This window comes from Vigna radiata, unplaced genomic scaffold (assembly GCF_000741045.1).
Source record: "Vigna radiata var. radiata cultivar VC1973A unplaced genomic scaffold, Vradiata_ver6 scaffold_100, whole genome shotgun sequence".
Taxonomy (NCBI): Eukaryota; Viridiplantae; Streptophyta; class Magnoliopsida; order Fabales; family Fabaceae; genus Vigna; species Vigna radiata.
The window spans coordinates 524,559-545,935 of NW_014544133.1; the positions used below are offsets into that span (position 1 = coordinate 524,559).

At 35.1% G+C, this 21,377-nt stretch overlaps 1 protein-coding gene across 4 annotated transcripts; it reads left to right on the top strand.

Moving 5' to 3' along the window:
- The first annotated feature begins 11,883 nt into the window (after positions 1 to 11,883).
- LOC106755324 (protein root UVB sensitive 3) lies at positions 11,884 to 20,362 on the top strand. 4 transcript variants are annotated; one of them, XR_002667086.1, is made up of 15 exons: positions 11,884 to 12,084; positions 12,180 to 12,237; positions 12,387 to 12,446; positions 12,721 to 12,759; positions 12,846 to 12,908; positions 13,089 to 13,145; positions 13,316 to 13,379; positions 17,152 to 17,235; positions 17,523 to 17,605; positions 17,719 to 17,848; positions 18,402 to 18,494; positions 18,816 to 18,954; positions 19,193 to 19,265; positions 19,384 to 19,424; positions 19,517 to 19,587. XR_002667086.1 is itself a non-coding variant. In XM_014637463.2 (15 exons), exons 1-15 carry the CDS (start codon positions 11,960 to 11,962, stop codon positions 19,999 to 20,001), a joined length of 1,320 nt encoding a protein of 439 aa, XP_014492949.1. In that variant the 5' UTR covers positions 11,884 to 11,959; the 3' UTR covers positions 20,002 to 20,362. The 4 variants fall into 4 exon arrangements, 1 of the variants encoding a protein (XP_014492949.1); XR_002667088.1 differs by having other exon boundaries at positions 18,833 to 18,954; XM_014637463.2 differs by lacking the exon at positions 19,193 to 19,265 and adding an exon at positions 19,906 to 20,362 and having other exon boundaries at positions 19,517 to 19,704.
- Positions 20,363 to 21,377: the final 1,015 nt, after the last annotated feature.

The following is a 21,377-nucleotide window of genomic DNA, read 5'->3' on the forward strand; positions in this document are numbered from 1 at the left end:
ATTAGATGATGAAAAACATTAAAATATCATCTTAGTCTCAATCATAAACTATGTTAAACTAGAGATTCATAGATGTTTTTTTAAGACTCTTCTAATACTTTATAAAAAAAATCAAAGTCTTTAGATTTCCAAACTAAAACTTAAAGAAATTAATGAAAGTCACCAATAGAAATGGAGTCTTGAGAAAATAAAAGTTTGAAGCAAACTTCTTGTATGCTGGAATAACTCAAATGGTTAGAGTGTGTGGCCCTTAACCACACGGTTGGAGGTTGAAGTCCTCTTTCTAGTGTTTTGTTCTATCTATTTTATATTTTACATTTTCTATCATATTTTATGTATATTTATATTTAAAGTATAAAAAAAATATCTTGTCAATTATTCATATTATTTCTTAATCTTAGTATTGTGATATGAAAGTAATAACTTATAAAATGTAACTTTGTGTTGAATTCAATTTAATTTAAAGATTCAGTTTAATATATAGAAAAAAAGATCAACTTTGTAAGTTTCTCATTGATTTATGTGGATAAATCATGGATTTTGCCTCCATGATTAACGATGGTTTCTTACTCAATTGGTAAATTTTTGAAACATGGATTATTTTTATGTAATAGACGAAATTACATTATAATTTCACTATTTTTATAAAAAAAAATTGGTATGAACTAGTAAATCTTTGTGTAAGAACTTAGAAAATAGAGTACCAGAGTAGAAGAAAGTATTAAAATAATGAGACAGATAAATTTATTTTAAATTAATCTTACAATATAAATAGAATTTCCTAAACCCGTCTCATTATCTAAAATATCGTCTATCTCTCTAAACTTTTTTCTCTTAGTTTCCTCTCACTTCTCTCTAATATTTCTTACTCCTAAATCATTTGTTCAACGATCAGGAGCTGTCTAGGTGATCCTTGCGATTGACCAGGGCTACCTATGTGACCGATCAATTTGTTGAGTTGAGCAAGTAAGATTCGTTCTTTTTTCTTGGTATTCTCTTACATTGTGATCATGCAAAGAAATATGTTTTTGCATGTGATGATTGTTCCTCTTCCTTAGTTATTAGCTCAATTTAAGTTCTAAGGTTTGTCTCCAAATGTCAATCAGTGATTTGTAGGTCGTTTTAAAGGTTCTTTACGGTGGAAGGAATTGTCGAGGTAAGGGAAGTTAAAACTTTTGTTCTAAATAGTGATTATGTTGGGAGAAATGTTATATCTATGTGCGGTGATTGAAAATTTGGAATTGTATATGCTTGGTTATATGAGAATGTTGAGAATTTGATTATGTTTGTTATGATCATGAGATTGGATGATTTGGATGAGTATAATTGGATTGATTATGTGTTTTGCAGTCATTTTGAATGGTAAATTCAGTTAGATAGCTAAAAATTTGTTGTAGAATAGGTAAGAGGGGTTAGTGTTGATGTTAGGTTGAGTTTAGTGGTTTTTGGTTGAATTTAGAGTTGTTGCATAGGGAAATTTTGGTTTGTGGTTTGTGCATAGAGAGCCAGTTTGCATATAAAGTTTAAAATTGATCTTTGTTTATAAATAACTGTAAGTTTGTACTTTATAATGGAGTTATGATTGATCTATCATATTAACTATATGATAACTATTATATAGTGATAATGTTATATTTTGGGATGTTACACTTTGTTCATATAACCATTTGTAAATATATCAAAGATTTTTTTACCACAAAAATATACATCTCTAAATCATTTTGTTTTTATAAATATTTTTACTTTTTTTTTTTCATTGAACATCAATAGTGTGTGATATATGACAAATTTACGTATAAAGATAATAACGCGATTGGAGTATTAAAAATAATTTTTAAATCTTTTTTATTGATGATTAGTATTAAATTATTAGAATTAGTAGGAGTAGTGAATGTTTCTCCATAACAAATTAATATGTAATGGTAATTTATCAAAGAAAAATATGTTTTAATCAAAAAGTATTTCTATAATAGGAATATTATGAATAAAAAAAGTGAATATATCTATAATGACTGGAAATGTAAGGATAAGTATCTAGACTCAAAGTTGGTAACTAAGGGTGTGTATACTTTGAGGAGATAATTTGGGGAGAGTGAATGGATGGATTTGAAGAGATTTGAGGGTAATTTTTTTTATTGTTTATTTGAGTGAATTTGAAAGTAAGAGTAGACTTAAAAGTAAAGTTTGTGAGAATTAATGTAAAATTTGACCGATGTGACAGATGAAAAAATTGGTTTAATTGATAAAAATTGAAGATTACGAAAAAAAATAAAAATTAATTTTTAAAATTCTATTGTTATTATTAGGTTAAAACCACTTAAGCGTCCCTATTTTTGTAGGGTATTCCCATTTTGGTCCCCTTCATTTAAAACTTCCCAATTTGGTCCTTAAAAATGCTAATTTTAAACAAATTAATCCCTGCCGTTAAAATTGAATAACGGTGTTAAATATGTGCACATGTGGCATTATAAATGAATTTTATATTAAATTTTTTTAATGAATATTTGTGTAATAGAAGGGCAATCCGGGAATTAGAAAGACTTTCTTCTCTGAAACCCTAATTCCTCTACCATTAGCCAAACCCCAACCGCCGACCACCATCCACCATCTTCTTCCTCGCACGCCGTCAACAACCTTTCCGCATCAACCATGTGCTATCTGCTTCACCGGACCACACCCAAGTCGTCGCAGCCCACAACAATCAACACAACTAAACCGCCACCATCTTCCTCTTATCTAAGGCCAATCACCATTTTCAGACCATCACCGAACAACGACGCCATTCTCCACCCTCGCACCTGCCAGAGAAAACCCAATAACACCCAGAAACGCGATGGCAGCTCTCGCACACACCTGCAGAAAAATCTCAATCGAGATCACCGCATGGAGTACCGTCGTTCTCCTTCGTTCATCACCACCTGCACTCAGAAAAACCAAGCGAACCAACCCTCCATGGATGTCGTCTCTAATCGCAACAACGTTCTTCTCCATCCACCATTGCTGCACCTGCAATCAAAATCCACAAAAAACCCAGAGAGCAAATGAAACTGTCTTTTTTATTTTTCCGAGTTGCCTTTCCTTCTACAATTGTGTGGCTTTCACCCCCTTCCTGGAAATAAAATCATTAGGGTTTTTAATTGGGGAAACCCTTTTTCATTTCTTCCCTTGTTTCCCCATGTCCTTCACTTCCAGATTGGGGTTCCCTTTTTTCTTTTTCTTTTTTGTTTTCCTTTTTGGTTTCTGAGAGATTGAAATGGTGGTGGCTTAGCACTGCTCTGTCCGGCATCAGACAACACGCGGTTGCAGATGTGTTCATGGTGGAGAAGATGAAGATCCCTTTCCACCCAAATATTCATTAAAAAAATTTAATATAAAATTCATTAAGATGAAGTCTTTCTTTTTTTTTCCTACTTTGCCCTTCTATTACACAAATATTCATTAAAAAAATTTAATATAAAATTCATTTATAATGCCACATATGCATATATTTAACACCGTTACTCAATTTTAACGGTAGGGGTTAATTTGTTTAAAATTAACATTTTTAAGGACCAAATTGAGAAGTTTTAAATGAAGGGAACCAAAATGGGAATACCCTACGAAAATAGGGACGCTTAAGTGGTTTTAACCTTATTATTACTACTACTGTTATTATTATTATTATCATTATAATTATTATTAGTTAAGGATAGTAGTGTAAAATACTAACTTTTCTCTCCCAAATCTTCTCTCATAATAGAGGGATAGAATATTCATTAAATTCATCCCTAAATCAATGCGTCAATTTAAGCCTAGATCATTTCAAAATAACACGATGATTTTTCGCAAATCCATCTTCTACTATATGTAAGAATAGTAAACCATTTCAAGTGAACAGTTTATAAAAAAAATAAAGTAAAATTATTGTTTATTAGTTAATCAAAATTTGTAAAGTTTTTAATAGGATAATTTGTTTTGCTTTTTTCTAGTTAAGTCTCAAAAGGTGAGATGAGATGGACAAGTTTGCTCATCCATTTTTTTTTTAAATTGAATATTAAAATAAAATTAAATTAAAAGTTTACTTTTTTTATGTTATATTACTTTAAAGATGCAAATAAATAATATTATTTTAATTTAAATTATTAACGCTTGTAAAATAAATTTTAACTATTAATCATAATAAAATAATTTAACATGTAAATATAATAATCATTTTAATTATTTTTTAGAGATATTAATTAATCAATTATAAACTTAAAAAATATTTATAATTAAATATGTTTAATATATGTTTATACATACATTCTTTATATATATAAATTTTAAAAATAGATAAAATTTAATAAAAAAGCTAAGGAATCGCCAAGTCAATTCATCATTTGCAAAGACAAATCAATGTTTTTAGTCTGTTTTAATATTACATCTAATAGAGTTATTTAATGTTTTCATTATCTTTATTAATGACTTTGCAAACGGTGAAATAGGTCAAACCAATATTTTCATTATCTTTATTAATGACTTTGCAAAGTTTAGTCATCTGAAAATTATTGGGTCACAAATGTTTTATTATAATTGTAAGACAATTATAGAATATTTGATGGATAAGGAGAGTGTGTAGAACTTTAGCCATTCCAAAGTTTTTTAAAACTAACATTATATTGGCCCACCGAATTGTATTAACAAAACTTAAATATCTGCGTTTTGGTGATTTTATACGTTCCAAGAGTTAGATCACTTCTCTAAATCTTTTGTAAGAAAAAATTGAGTGTTCCATTCGTTTATATCAACTTAATATATATACTTTTCATGTTTTTTTTCTTTTAAATAAAATGAAAGTAAAAGACAATTATGACCGGCAAAAAAATCCACACCCGCAGTCCGCAGATAAAATTTGCGATGAATAGTTGATATCTGTAAATATTTACTACCAGTAACTTGTGAGTAGCGGATATTTTAATACCCGCTTATAAGCAGGTTGGGTGCGAATATTATACTATTCGTACCCACAGGTATCTGTTATCCATAAAAAATAAAAATAAAAATTTAATTTGTATTTTATTAAGTTAAATTTAATTAAAATTAACATTAATTTATATTTTACAAGGTTAAGTTTAATTAAAATTAAATTTTAATTTATATTTAATTTTATTTATATTATATTTATATATTTTTTTAATTCTATTTAAATTTTATTTTAAAAATTTATAAAAATATATTTTTTTAAAATATTTGTGAGTATCCACGGATATTCGCAGGTTTTAAAATACCAGCAGATATTTTTAAAGTGGATATCCGTGTGGATAACGAATCGGGTAACAAGTGGACTTTTATTTGTCGGGTCAGATAACGGGTAGGTAATACCCGACTCCACCCATTGTCATCCTTTTTTCTTAACATTATATCAATAAGGCTTAAATCCTTAATTGGTCCCCATGTTAAGAGGGAAATTTCAGTTTATTACTCTCTTTTAAAAGTGTATACATTGGATCCTCATGTTTTGCAATTTATGTCAATTTAGTCCCATCCGTTAAGTTTGTTCTAACGACGTTAAATGTGAAATGATGTGGCAAATAACTTATTTGTCGTGGCAAAACGATATTTTATGGCAAAGACATGTATGAAAAAATATTTCATTACAATAGATGAAAGACTTAAATGGTTGCCCTAAGACATTGATCAAGAAAGGTTCGAAGGTCCTGACGTGAAGGAGCTAAGGTGAAGGAGGTGAGCTGAGGTGGGGTTCCCTTTGTCGTTCCCTTCGTTTGAGGTGGGTGTCCTAACTTGAGGAAGTTTTGTTGTTTTCTTCTGAGTTTAAGGTGGGTCGCCCTTCACTATTTCGTTTTTGTGAGGTGGGTGCCCTAACGTTAACGCTGTTATCTTGTGTGTTTGTGGTTAAATTTTGGGATTTGGGGTTGTTTTGTTGGTGTGGACGAAGGGGTGAGGAGGAGGCAATGTCAATGAATCACTCTTCGTCTTGCTCATAGGGGAGCTGCCGGGGTGCTTCATCAAGAGGAATGGTTGGCAGCCCAATATGCTATTGTGGAGAGCTAGTTGTATTGAGAGTCTCAAGAACTGCTAAGAAAGAGGGCAAGGTTTTTGGGGCTGCCCTAATTACAAGGTTCGTTTTCTTCCTTGTGTTTTTATTTCGGGGTACAATTACTTTGGTGTTCATGAGATGTTTTTGGTTCGATGATTTGTACAGAGGAATCAAAATGAAGAAGTGCGAGGATGCAATTTCTTCAAATGACGCACTGAAGATAATGTAGATGAAAGGGATACTACAATTGGATGGCAAAAGAGAAAGATTATTAACTTGGAAAAATCAGTTTTGGTTTATCAAAAAAGGGAGAAGGTCTTAATCTGGATGTTATGTTTGATGGGGTTGATTAATATCATATTTGTATGTGTTATGTTAGTTAAATTGTAGTGAAATCATAAGAATTGAATTCCCTTTCAGCACTTGTAATTCTCCTCCACTATTTAAGAATGTTGCGTTGCCTGAAGTTGTCTTTCAGCACTTGTAATTCTCCTCCACTATTTAATTCTCCTCTATTATTAGCAATTTATTATTTGGTTGATGAAGTTGTCTCAAACATGAATTTATTACTAAAAAACATGGATTTCATAGTGGAATAAAAACTGGAACTCAAAACAGCAAGCAAAGTATAAATTTTGCACTAAAATGCTATAAAAAATGAGTACAGCAGTGGTGGAATTCAATGTTACTGTATGTAAGGTGTAATTAAGGCTTCTAGCAAACTTATTTTATGAAATAGAAGATGTTTAAAGACTTAAACAACAGGCAAAGAGGTTGTAGCCGAAAATCAGTGTGAAGTTCCACTTTCAAGCAACTATGATGGTGCATAAACATGACTTTGTAAAAATTGGTAAAAATGACCAAATGCACAGTAAATTTAGATTTCAAATAACCAAAAGTTCTTGCTGAAATAGTGAAAATGTAGAGGCATTCACAGCAGCTCAATAACAGCTTTGCAGTTGCCAAATTATGCAGCAAAATGGATGAAACTACACTAGAATGACTTAAATCAGGAACTGCAGTTGTGAAAATGAACATCAATGATTGAACTGGTCAAATAACACTTCTAACACTTTTTAATAATCAAATGAAAAGTGTTCCATGGTCCAAACAGTCAAGACACAGGCAACTGCAGAAATGGACTATGCTACTTCCAAATTCAATAAAATTTGATGTATTCAACTGTGAATTTGCATATAGGCCTTGAAGTGACCAAATAAATAGTGTATACAAGTTTCAAATCACAAGATAAACTTGTTCAAATGGCAAAATGCAGAGAAACAACTAAAGTCATCAAATGACCTATGGTGTACCCAAAAGTGGAGGAGAAAATACCAAAACTGGCAGCAGAATTTTACAAACAAAATGCAGTGACATATCATCCAAAGTACTTGATATATGATCCAAAATACAGTCAAATATCATCCAAAATATAGTCACATATCATCCAAAGTACAGTGACATATCATCCAATGTTAAGTGCAAAATACATGTATGAAAAAGCGACACTACTTAAAGTCAAAGTACAACAATCTAAATCTAAAGTGCTGCTGTAATTTGATCAGCCTGGGGTTCTTCAGTAATCTGACTTCCTTAGGTGGGGTGGGGTGTAGGTTGTTCCTGCTGTTGTTGATATTCTTGAGTGGAGTGTGGTGTACCTTGCTGGTTATGTTGCGCAGTTGCTTGCGGGCAATTAGTTCTTCTATGCCCAAGTTCTCTACATATGGAACATTTCTTTGGGATTCCCTTTTGCCCAAGTTGTGTATCATCTTTCTTTTGCTCCCAACTCTCCAGCCTTCTTTTTTTTCTTGGTCTTCCTGGTAACACCCGTTTTGGTGAAGGCAAAATGTCAGGATATGAGGTCCTTTGCCATAGATGAGGTCCATTGACAGGGATAATGATTGGATTGTAAGTTTCTTCATATGTGGATGTTTTAAACCAAAGCGGGATGAAGTCTTCTGGATTCTTGTTTATAAACCTCATGGTTGTGATTGCATGACAGCAAGGAATTCCTGTTACTGTCCATTTCCTGCAGCTGCAATCTCTTTTCTCTACATCAACCACATACTTTTCCCCTATGTTGGATGTATGGCAGATCTCAAAGATTTGCATCCCTGACCAACTGCAAAATGACAACAATCAATGTAAAATGAAACACTAGTTGAATGCAAAATCATAAAGAAGTGCATGATAGTAGTTGTCATACTTGGGTATCTAATATTTGGTCTTCTCTAACTCCTTTTGTATCCTTTTTTTAATTTTAGGGCAAATCTGACCTTCAAATTTACTTATCTTCTTTCTATTGGACGTCCACCTCTTCATCAGGTATATATGAATCTCTTCCAACATCGTTGTCATTGGTTTCCCCCTTGCATCTAGGATGACACTGTTAAAAGCTTCCGAAATGTTATTAACAAGTGTGTCACAAGCTGGTCTTCTTGTAAATCTGGATCTAGACCAAAATTTGAAAATATATGAAGTTAAACATTGGAAAACAAACAAACAGTTGGCAACTCATGAAACAACATTTTCAGTTTCAAAACTTGCCTTGGTGGAATGGCTATCAAGTGTTTGAATGCATCTTCATTAACGTCCTTGATTTGACGCATCACTGATTCCCATGCTTCAGGGTGTGTGCATGATGCTGCCTTCCATAGTAATTGTCTCAAAATTAAGCCACTAAACTTTTTCATGAAATTTGAATATATGTGCCTGACACAAAAGCGTTGGTCCACACCAGGCAAAAGGCCTTGTAAAACTTGCCTAAGTCCCTATCACAATAAACAAATAATAGAACTAATGAATAAAAGTATTGTTGATCTGACACTAATGAATAAAAGTACTTACTTTCTGTTGATCTGACACAAATATACAGTTTGAACAAAATCCCCCACCTCCAAGATCATCAATTAACAATTCCAAAAACCAAGTCCATGTATCCTTATTCTCTACTTCAACTACAGCATATGCTAACAGACACATCTGATCATTGCCATCTCTTCCAACAGCAGTTAAAAGTTCCCCTCCATATTTGCCTTTCAAAAAACAACCATCCAAATGTATAATCGGCCTACAAGATACAAAGTTGTCCTTACATGCTTTGAAACACACATACATTCTCTTGAATATGGCCTTATCCTCACTTGGTTCTACATTAAGTTTAATTGTTGAGCCAGGGTTAGATCTCAGTAACTCGTGTGCATAATCAAACAATCTTTCATATTGTTGTTCAAAAAACCATCAATGTTGGCGAATGCCATAGCTTTTGCCCTACTTGTTGTGGCCCTAGACACACCAATGTTATATTTTTTAAAAAATTTATTGTGCAGGTTTTTCATATTAATTTCCGAATTTGCTTTCATGCTCTTCTCTAATCTACTGCTTAACCATTTAGAGGTAACTAAACCAATATTGAATTCTCTACTGCATGTATGAGTGTCTACAATTTTTCTTAATTGCCATGTTCGTTGGGTACTCTTATATCCACAATATGCGTACCAAGAACATTTCCCTTGTGAACCACAACATTTGACGCATATTCTTCTATTGTCATTCTTAGAAATCTTCAACTTCCTACCCTTGTGTACTCCATAAGTTCTAATTGCATCAGTGAAATCTTTTTTTTGAGGGAAATATGTCCCCAGTTGCCATTTATAATCTTTCATACTTGAGGGCTCTGAGAAGATTCCAAAATCTCCATATCGGACCGGTTGATGATCAATCATCACTTAAACTACCTTCACAGTGGTCTTCTTGGGGTTCTTCACCTCCATGCACACTAACATCCACTAAATCATCTTCACTGAAACATGCGTCTTCATCAAATCCTATCCAACTACTAACATCAAACTCATCCTGCCCATCCCCTACACCACCACCAACATCATCCTGACCATCTGCAGCATGTTCAGAAATTGCACCAACTTGACCATCCTCCTCACCCACCTCATGTACAAAATGTTCACAAACTGCAGTACCATCACCAACCTCCTCAGCAACGTCTTCTTCAACCTCTTCACCTTGTAGACCCACTTCAACAACTTCTTCTTGAGCCTCTTGACCAACCTCTTCTTCAGCCTCTTGACCAACCTCAACTTCAACATCTTGACCCAGCTCACCAACCTCTTTTTCACCCTCTTCACCAACCTCAACTTCAGCATCTTGACCCTGCTCACCAACCTCAACTTCAACATCAACAAGTTGTTCTTTACCCTCTTGACCAACCTAAACTTCACCATCCTCCTTTTCACCATGTTCACAAACTTGGGCTTCACCATCATATTCCAACATATGAATATAATTAGGATCTTAAACCATGTGAACCACAAACAAATGAGCTTGACCATTCAATTGTGCAATGTTCACCACTTCAAGTGCACCTTTGTCATCACTTAACAAATCCAACCTATCTTCTAATGCAGAACCACCCAGGGAATACCACATCTCCTTAACATTTCTATAACCCATCTCTTTCAATATGACAAGTATTTCAAAATAAGACCATCTGTTTGGGTCAATGATCAAGTTACTAGTATCACCTCCATGACATCTAAATGACCCGTCATTCACAAACTTGCCCCCATGGTGAAACACCACCTCAATATCGTAGTTGGACATGTTCTAGACTATCAAATGCCTATATGAAAGTAAGTGTTAGACTACATGCAATTGCTTAATGGCCTTCACATGCATCTACTGTCATTATTTAATGACCTTCACATGCATCTAGATTCTAAATATACCACATAACTAACCCAATTTACACGTGTAGTTATAACAACTTAATCACAAACAATCTGTTTCACATAAAACTATTACACGTGTAGTTATGCTTAAATGAATATGCATGACAAAATAAACAACATATACAGAATACAAGCACAGAATAAACAACAACCACAGAATAAACTACAACCACATAATAAACAATTTCATCTTCAAAAGTGGGACCACAAACATGCAAACATTAAGGACAACTAAACGAAAGACAAAGACAATAAAGAAGGGGACCACAAGAGATGCAATAGAACAAACTACGAGAACCACAACAGTAAACATTAAGGCGACAGGAAGACAACATACTTTCATAGGGGACCCTCACTACATCAAATAACTCATAAAGATCGCACCTTTTTACTTTTCGCAAAAACGCAACTTTCACCTTTTTGCTTCAAAGCAAGACGACACTGATGAACCCACGGTCCCCCATCGTAATCGCTCCTTCACCAAGCCTGTTGTGTCATTTGTTTCCTTCGAAGAAACCAACCACTTCACCTATGCTCACAGAACCAACCTCCTTAGTAACCAATTGAACCTTCGACAAATGAAATCCCCAATTTTAATATACCCTAACTTTTTCCCCAATTTCATTTCCCAAATTTAAAATCCCTAGCATATTTTATTTTTTCAAACCTCTATCTTCCACATCAACTCATTTCTAAACGACACGTCACATTTTGTTGCACACCTCATATATACACTCACTTCAGCATTAATTATTTTAACACCGTTAAGGGAGTATGACTAAATTGACACAAATTACAAAACATGGAAACCCAATTTATACACTTTTAAAATATGGTACTAAACTAAAATTTCCCTCTTAACATAGAGACCAATTAAGGATTTAAGCCTATCAATAATTATTTCAATACTGTGAAAACCACAATTTCAAGTATATTTTTTTACAATTAGCTAAAATTTGTTTAATTTTAAAAACTTATTGAAAAAACAAGATATAACAAATTTAAAATGTTTAATAAATTTGAGAATGAATTAGATCTTAGAAGAAAATAAACAATTTATAATGCCAATTAGGCGTAATTTAAAAATAAAAAAGTTGTAATTCGGTCAAAGTCCCTTCGTGAGTTGAGTTTTGAGATTCCAACCTGCGAACTGCGAAGTGATTAAGGTTTTGGTGCAATTCAACTCCTTTATCTGGGCATGGAAGCATCTTCATCCGTGTCTAATAAGACCATAACTTTAGAAGAATGGAACGGTTCATCACCCACAAAGCTCTCTAAGACTTTCACCATCAAGGCTTCTTCTTCCTCTGTCACCATTACAAGGTACTGCCCTTTTCCCATCATCACCAATTCACCGTCTTCAACAGCCACTCTCTCTCTCTCTCTCTTTCACCCTTTCTCTTTCTCCTTGTTAACAGATCTGGTGCCCGATTTAGCCATGTTTGGAGACGCTTACTTCAAGCTTTTGTCCCTGAGGCAAGCTTCTATTTTACTCCACATGTTCTCTTAGAAATGAAAAAGAACTGAAATTTTGTTTGCCACTGCTATTTCATCATGTGGGTGTTCTTTAAGTTCATCATTGTTGAAAAAGGTTTCTCTTTTTCCTTGTTGCTGGTAACATACAGGGTTTTCCAAGCAGTGTGACTGCAGATTATGTTCCTTTTCAAATATGGGACTCATTGCAGGTAATACCAAATGAGAAATAGTGTAGTTGAGTTGTTATTATGAATAGATAGTTATGTATTGAGGTGCAAAATGTAAATGATTTTAATCATCTAATTACAAATTATGGTGTATGAAGAGTTTGTAGACTTTAACAAATCACCTTAAAAGTCAAACTTACCATGAATTTTTGTAGGTTGATAGTGTAAATCACTTTTTACTTGCATGAATAGAAATTAAACTCTATCGTTATATCAAAATCATGTTCTTGAGTTAATCCTGGATTCACTGTGGCAGGGCCTTTCAACGTACATTAGGACCATGCTTTCCACCCAGGTAAGGCCCTGTTTAACTGGTTATTTAGTTATAGTGTTTGTCATAAAAGACATAAGTACATGAGTGGTCAATGAAATCCCTTTCAGGCTCTCCTGAGTGCTATTGGGGTTGGTGAAAAATCAGCTACTGTCATTGGTGCTACTTTTCAGGTAGTAGATGTTATATTTTCTATTTTGTAATGATTGAAACCTAGTTTGTTAGATGAGGCTTGTGAGTTCAAGCCTTTTGTGTTAACTTTATCTTGTTTTGGTACGTTTAATCTTCTGTTTCTTAGGCTGCTATTTCTTATGCATTGACAGTAGGATATTGAACTTTGAAACTGTTTCCAGTGGTTTTTGAGGGATCTAACAGGTATGCTTGGGGGAATCTTGTTCACTTTTTACCAGGTATGCGTTTCCCAAGCAAATGTGTTCATCTGTCCTTATTAATTTTTAACTGAAATGTGTGGTACTAGCTTTATGTAGACCAACCGATTGGCTTATTCTGGTTATCTCTTTTTTAATGATTCTGAGTCCATTCTTTTTAGGTATGTTTATATTTATCCTATATGCTGCAGGGATCAAATCTTGATAGCAATGCAAAAATGTGGCGTTTGGTTGCAGATTTTATGAATGACCTTGGTAGATTCTTTCACATTTATCTTTTAAAAAAACGTGAAAAAAAGTTGTGCAGGCATTTTCTACATGCAATCTCTCTCTCTCTCTCTCTCTCTCTCTCTCTCTCTCTCTCTCTCTCTCTCTCTCTCTGTAGTATAGGCATAAGCACAAAATAGTTTTACATACGGAGTCCAGGTTTATTAGTATGTTGATTCAAGGATTGAGATTGGGAATAATTGAAGGGTTGGGAGCAGAAGTATAGACAAATTTGTCAATCAATTCTTCAAAGGAGTAAACTTCCCTTAAATCATTTGAGCAAAAAAGTTACTTGAATGTTTAAATTGGTTTGCATATAGATTGGAAGTTGAGGTTCATGCATGATTCATTCTCCACTTGCCCACAGATAACATTGTCTGTTACCAGTTACAACTAATACTTTCAAATTTAACCCCAATCCATATTTGATAGTGTCAGAGTGCATGAGATTTATCATATGTGGGGTACTACTAATCTAAATACCCACGTCACAATTAGACTATATATCTAGTAGGCATAGTTATACATTGCCCAATATTTAAATGGAAACTTTTAGATTTCAGGATATAGAAGTTGTCAGAATGGAGTTAGTCTCTTCTCCTTGGATAGTGAAGGAGGACAGACTTCTCTAATTTCTTCTAACTGCTACAATTTTATGTAACAAATCAAAACACAGAACTAAAGATATTGTCTTTTTAGAAAACAATTTGAGCTTAGCTTTGTTTTTTATCTTCAAAACTTATATTAGAACTACTACTTTTTCATAATGGAATGATGTTTTATGTCAACATGGTCCTGGTTATACATTAGCAGTGTCTTCCAAATTGGTTGACCCTGCCGGATTTTTTATGTTCTCAACTAATATGAATATTGCTTCAGATTTGCATTCATTATATCTTTGATTTCACATACACTGTTGGATATGCATTTCTTGTGAGTATATTGATAGTATACTGAGACTATAACTAAAGGAGAAATTCTACATGAAGCATATTTTACTTTGCTACTAATGTGTTAGGTTCCTAAGTATTGAACCTAACTAAACTCACTCACAATCACACGGAACAACTAGAGAAAGAATGAAAGAACAGTAGTATTGCTCAAGAAATGGCTNTGTACAATGAATGGGTTGGGAGCATAATCTCCCTAGCTGAGGGCATAACCCCTCTCACCAAGCAATAAGCCTGATTTTACAAAACAATACACTCTCCCCCCACCGACCCATAATCGGGTCTTATTTATAGAATTCCTCCACCTATCATTCTAACCCATTTTAAGTCCTCTCCATGTATCCTATCATTACTCCCCCTGCAAAACAACCTTGTCCTCAAGGTTGGAACAATGAACCCACTGCCGACTTCATAGGGAGAGAACCCGCAACCACTTCAGGTCTGGTGGTTTTGGGGGTGGCAACTCCTCCTCCACCCTCTTCCATTCTTCCTCTGTCCTTCCTACTGTTCGGTTACGTAGGCTGATGGTCAACACCGTTTGGTAACATTCTGTCTCGGACCGCCTGACAACCTCACCTAGGAAATTGTGCTTGGCCTCGGATGGCTTGGCAATACCCGATCTACCGTTCGGTTTCTTCACGCTATCTTCAATCGTTCGGTCTGGGTTGGTTCTCTTCCTCTGTTCAACACCCAAGCTCCCCTGGTCCGGTTGGGTATCCTCCATGGGTAAACCCCGTTCCTCTTCCAGTCCCTTGTCTATGGAAGTGTGACGCTTTCCTCTGGTAATTGCCCTCCAATTCAGGTTTGGAGGTTTGGGTGGTAATGGCTCCCCGATGAATACCTTGGCAGAGGTGATAGTCAAGAGAAACAAAAGAATGAGAGGGCAGAGGTTGGGGTTTCGCACCCTAAACGCCATCGCCATTGACGGAGCAGAACTAGGGATGTAGAAAAAATGTGAAAGCTTCTTCATCTTCTCCATCAGTATCGGAGACGACTGGATCATCCCTTGCTTCCCCCTCTTCCTTCTTCTTCTCTGTCTCTTTAAAGTCTGCATTCTCAGAATCCGTGTGACCCTCTCTCCGTTAGGTGGCAGCCCCACGGGTTTACTAAACACCACGTCATGTTTCTGCAATAAAAGCTGTATCTCCCTCTTTTGTTTGTCGATGAGGCCCATACCCATACAATTAGGGCTGTTTTTTCTGGATTCAAATGAGCCCAATTCCCATACCATTAACCCCGCTAGCCCCGCTGCCACTTCATCCATTTTTACTAAAGCCCTGGGGCCCACCAGTCTTCCGTCCAAAATGGGGTCCCTTGCAGTGTTATTTCCCCTTCCCCTTGTTTGTACATCACCGTCAACTTCCTCCCGTCCACCGTCACCTTCCCGAGCTTCGACAGCCACTCCACACCAAGGATGACCGCTACTCCTCCGGGCTCAAAAATCATACCCGATCGGCCCCCAATCACCCCGTTAGGCTTCATCATTTGTGGCTGAGTGGAGCCTCCAGCCGATACAGCGAACATCTCCCTTTGTTTCCGGTTTATTCCGGTCTCAACTTCCTCCGTCTCCACCTCTTCTTCCTCTGACCGTGTATTGTTCAATCGGCACGAATTACAGCACTCGGACCGTTCGACATTCGTTTCTCGCGTTCGTCCCTCATAAGTCTCGTCTACCGTCTCCTTCCGTTTGAAAGCCGCCAACCGCTCCACGGTGGTTCCGAACCTTATCACCAGAGCTTCCTTCAACCCATCCCAAGAGCGATCCCTGGCTTTCTCCTTCCAGACTCTGAACCAGTAGCCAGCGCTTCCCTCCATGTTCACAGACGCTAATCGTACCTTCTCCTCTTCCGCTACTCCTTGAATTTCGAAGAATCGCTCTGCCCTAGAGACCCAACCCGACGAATCATACCCTTCGAAAGTTGGTAGTTCTACCCTTTTTACCCAATTAGGTTGGGCGTTTCTTCGGTCTTCATCCAGTTCCTCCTCCGTGCCTCCCCTTCTCCTTCGCTGATTCGCGTTAATAGAATGTTGCTCTTCATCTACAGACCTTGGACTACCTTCGAATCCCTTTTCTTGGTTCCACACCCTTCCTTCAAGTACTCGCAAGAATTCTCTGGTTTCTTGCCGCATTTCTTGCATATTTCTTCTCCATTCTGCCATGCTCATTTTTTGTTCGTTGATCCTCCTTTCCCAAGAATGAACTCTTCCTTCCATGCTGCTACCCTTTTCCTGATCACTTCTTTCCCCCCTCTTAATGTCTATTTCGCCCAATTGATGATCCGACAGTTTCTTGATCACTGCTTGATCCGATAGTTACCTCCCAAGCGGATCCGGCAGTTACCTCCCAAGCGGATCCGGCAGGTCGGACCACTTTGTTAGGTTCCTAAGTATTGAACCTAACTAAACTCACTCACAATCACACGGAACAACTAGAGAAAGAATGAAAGAACAGTAGTATTGCTCAAGAAATGGCTNTGTACAATGAATGGGTTGGGAGCATAATCTCCCTAGCTGAGGGCATAACCCCTCTCACCAAGCAATAAGCCTGATTTTACAAAACAATACACTCTCCCCCCACCGACCCATAATCGGGTCTTATTTATAGAATTCCTCCACCTATCATTCTAACCCATTTTAAGTCCTCTCCATGTATCCTATCATAATGTCTAAATTTCTTTATATTTGCTTTGTTAAACTAAAGACTAATAGCAGCTCACAAGTGTATCTTTCCAAGAGGCTGCTTTCTGTTAAATTTGTTCTTTCATATTTGTATATCGCATGATTTGTTAAGACTTCTTCATTATTTACAGGAATGTTAATGGACCTCATTTCTCCATTATTTCCATCAGCTTTTGTGTTTGTTGTTTGCTTGGGAAGCATCTCAAGATCTTTCAGTAAGTTCCTACATTGCTAGAAGTTCAAAACTAATTCACTGATCACTAATGCGATCTAAAGTTAGTTGGTTGCTGTAGCTTTGTTCCCTCTCCTTTTTCCATAAGTAATATAAGCTAGTGTGACATTATATGATCTGTCGTTTCCTAATTAAAAAAGATGTTATGCAGAAAAATATGTTGTTATCCAAGATTAAGACATTTTTCTCTTTTATTTACTGGTTGGCATTTTGTTTGTTACTAATTCCATTTTTTTGTATATTTTCTCTCCAAATTTGATTTTGAAATAGCTGGTGTTGCTAGTGGAGCCACTAGAGCAGCTTTAACTCAGCATTTTGCTCTTCAGGATAATGCTGCTGATATATCTGCTAAGGTACAAGTAACATTTATTATGAAAGTTTAGATTATTAGCTGATAATTATGTCTTCGTTCAGTTGGACATATTCTTTAGATAGTATATTTTGACTTATTAAGATTTACCTATAGGAAGGAAGTCAAGAAACTGTGGCCACAATGATTGGCATGGCCATGGGTATGCTTGTTGCTCGCATTACCATTGGATACCCACTGGCCATATGGCTTTCATTTTTATCTTTGACAGTGTTTCACATGTATGGTAAGCCTCTAAATTATAATTTGTTTCATGCATATCCTTTGCATTGTAGAATTGTGAACTGCAGTATGGTACTAGGTATAAACCTATCTCTGCAATACTGCTTTGGCTGTACAAACTACTAGAAAAAATATGAGGGAATCCTTGGGTATATTTTACCATTTCCATTTCCAGTAGTATAATTAATCCATTTTTTTACCAGTGTGTTTGGGACAAATATGTAATCTGTTTCTTTCTTGGATAGACAATGGTTGCTTTTTATTGTAAATAATGTTTAAATCTTGTTAAAGTGTGTTAGTGGTTTGTGCAAGAATAGAGATGGAATGAGTATTTGCTGCTTGTAATCAGATTGTGCTACATTACTTTCTTAATTGAAACACTTCTGCTCATTTTAAACTATCCCATTTTATTTCTTATGTTAGAGAGCGTATAATTTCAATCTGAAAGTATATGGCAGCCTTTTTCCATGCATACTCTCCTTAACCCAAAATACAGCAGCTAAATCTGAGCATCGACATTATATATGAACACCCGATTTTGTCTCTTTTCCATGCAGCAAATTACCGAGCTGTTAGATGCCTGGCATTGAACTCAATAAACCCTGAAAGAAGCTCTATTCTTTTGCATCATTTCATGGAGACTGGCCAAGGTATTGTCAGTTTCCATTCTTCCTTGCCTGTATCCACATGTCTTTGGTATTTGAGAATTTATTCCGTCTTTTTAATTTTTACCGTAAACTTGGTCATATCTAAGAACAATTTTTTGTCACCATGAGACGATGTATATTCTACTTTGTGTCGGGATTTCACATTGAGGTCTCTGTCTGGTGTATCTTTAATCCCTTCCTCAATCATCTCCCAAATTTAGCATCTTGTACAGGGAAACATAATTTCCATTATTCTAATATCCATTATAGTCCATTTTAATTATTGCTATGTATATTAATGCTTGCTTCTAAACTTTTTGCCAGTTCTCTCCCCTGAACAGGTCTCTTCAGAGGAGCATGTTTTACCCATACGGTTCATTTCATGGAGCTCAAGGAATTCTAATTATATGCATAAGAAAGTACGTTTAGGCATGAGGATTTCTTCATTCGATAAGATGGAAATGTGAGTGGCAAAAATTTGGTCTGACTCCCAATTTATTTAGAAAATAGATTTGTTCTTAGTGCACAGCTGTAGTTTTGCAGTTATGTGGTGTATTACCTGAACACTTTTTCATTGCATTATTAGTCTCTTTTCCATTAGCAAAATCCAAATGACATTCAGGGTAAATGGTACACCATGTTTTGTTCTAACTTCTAATAACCCTAGTCATAATATTGCACTATTATGTTGCTATCACTAGCTAACAAAGTTCGATAGAGTGATCTATGAAAGATCGAAAGCATTGATTAGCCCTTGACCGGCCTATATCAATGGTATTGGCTCAAAACTTGATCTGTCCATGATTGAGACTTGATTATTGTACAATAGCGCCTTTGGAATGTCATTACCAGAGCTTAATGATCAAGTTCTTTTTTCATTTGACATTAACAGTAAGGAGCATTTGCTTTCTGCGGCATCTTACTACACAAAAGGTTGAGTTTGCCTCATTACTTTAACTTCTGATTTTCTCCATACCATCCGTAGACTGAAACCTTGTATCACTATTTGTTGTTTCTGTATATAGCCAAGTATATACTTGTGGAAAGGAAGGGAATCATTGATGTTATTGTGCATAAAGATTCAAATGCTGCTGATGTCCTAAAGTCATTCTTTCATGCTCTTGTCTTGGCAAAGGATGCTCATAAAAGCAAATCCTTGCATTCAGATGGCCAAAAGTGGGTTGATAATCAATATGAATTATTTATTAAGAAGGTAATTCTTTAAGCTTCTAGTTGAATTTGATTTTGCTTCTTCCATATTTTCGGTATTATTTTAATAATACGATATATTAGCTTTTCCCTTTCTTGATATGCCATGGAAATTAAACTAAAAATTGATAGCATGTCACTTTCTCTTACTGAATTTCATATCCTAAATGGTATATATTAAGAACACTCGTTGTGTTATGTGCAGCTCAAGTCATTAGGTTGGAAAACTGAACGGCTTCTAGCACCTATAATATGGAGGGCGTACTGGAGCTATGAACCATTGGAAGAAAAAATTGATTAGGGTCATCAACATTGTCCATTAACATTAGCTGTGGCTCTGGAATGATTGAGACTATTTTATTAGGAGATTGAATATATAGCCCTTGCCCTTGTTCCAAAATGAAATGATTATTTATATGCTTGACAAAGTTTGTGATGAACTTTTTTCAAATTTATGATTTCATCAAAGTTCTGTCAAGGTTTTTCTTAAACTTGCACCTTATATATCTCCTGTACTAGTGCCAATTGAGTTTAGAAAGAAAACATGGTGGCTTTTATATACATGTCTCAGGTGAACAGAAGTTCCCTTTCACAGTTTAAGCCCATGTTTGACCTTCATGGTTTAACAATTTTTCTTTTAATGGATGCTATACATTTTTCAATTCTTCTCACATTTAATTATGCTCTGTTGTAAAAGAGAATCAATTGTGTTAGGTATGAAGCAACTTGTATGGAATTGGGTAAGTAAGTAGATTTCATGGCAATTCAATTTAGGACACCAAAGCCATTCAAATTATGCTTACCTGTGCAGAAGTAGTTAGGATTTTCTTTTCTTTTCAAAATTTAAGTAATCCTTTCAGAATCTTAGAATTTGAAAGACCAGATTCATCTTATCTAAGTCTTATAACTTTTTTTTTTTAGTTTTCCTCTTTTTAAAAGTAGATTTTAAGTCTAATTCAACTCTATAAAACTAGATTGTAAGGTGAGGTTTGTACCTCACTTATATATTATTATAATTTGGTCTTATCTCTAATCGATGTGGGACTTTTAACACTCTTTATCTTTGAATTATAATCAAATTGGTTATTTTTTCTTACTTAGATTAAATTTATTAATAAAACAAACATTATCGATTCTTTTAAAGTACTTCATGTGTTTCATCATGCCTTGATGTTTTCACTAATGCAGATTGTGTACCAAAGAAAGAAGAGTGTACCAAAGAAAGAAGAGGAAGGATTTACAATCATGGATTGTATGGCATTTGACATGTTTTTACTGGAAGGACCATTGATTCATCCCAACTTTTATCTATTTTCTGGTTGTGGTCAAGCAGCATTCCTAATTATTTAGGTCACCCAATTCAGTGAAGAAACATCCATTTTCATATAAAACTGATTATTATTCGATCAGAGCCCAGTTAAGCTGAAAAATGTTCACCATTAACAACCACTTCTTAACTATAACCATGTTATATTTTTTACGAAGTTTGTTTCTACTTGTTTAGTTTTCCATATTAACCAAGGGTATTCTTTGGCCAACAACCAAAGATTATTTTTCTTGAGGTATTCAGATACATTTATGCAGTTACTTTTCTCAGAACTTATTTTTTTTTTTTCTATGCACGGAAATCTCTGATCATATGTTTAAAAAGAAAGGTAGTGTGGCAATTTCGTCATG

Bases quoted from the DNA above. Each gene is read 5' to 3' on its own strand.
- LOC106755324 (XM_014637463.2), top strand. From the start codon at position 11,960: ATGGAAGCATCTTCATCCGTGTCTAATAAGACCATAACTTTAGAAGAA. The intron at 12,447-12,720 runs GTAATACCAAAT...TCACTGTGGCAG, and splicing joins AAATATGGGACTCATTGCAG to GGCCTTTCAACGTACATTAG. The intron at 12,760-12,845 runs GTAAGGCCCTGT...AATCCCTTTCAG, and splicing joins GGACCATGCTTTCCACCCAG to GCTCTCCTGAGTGCTATTGG.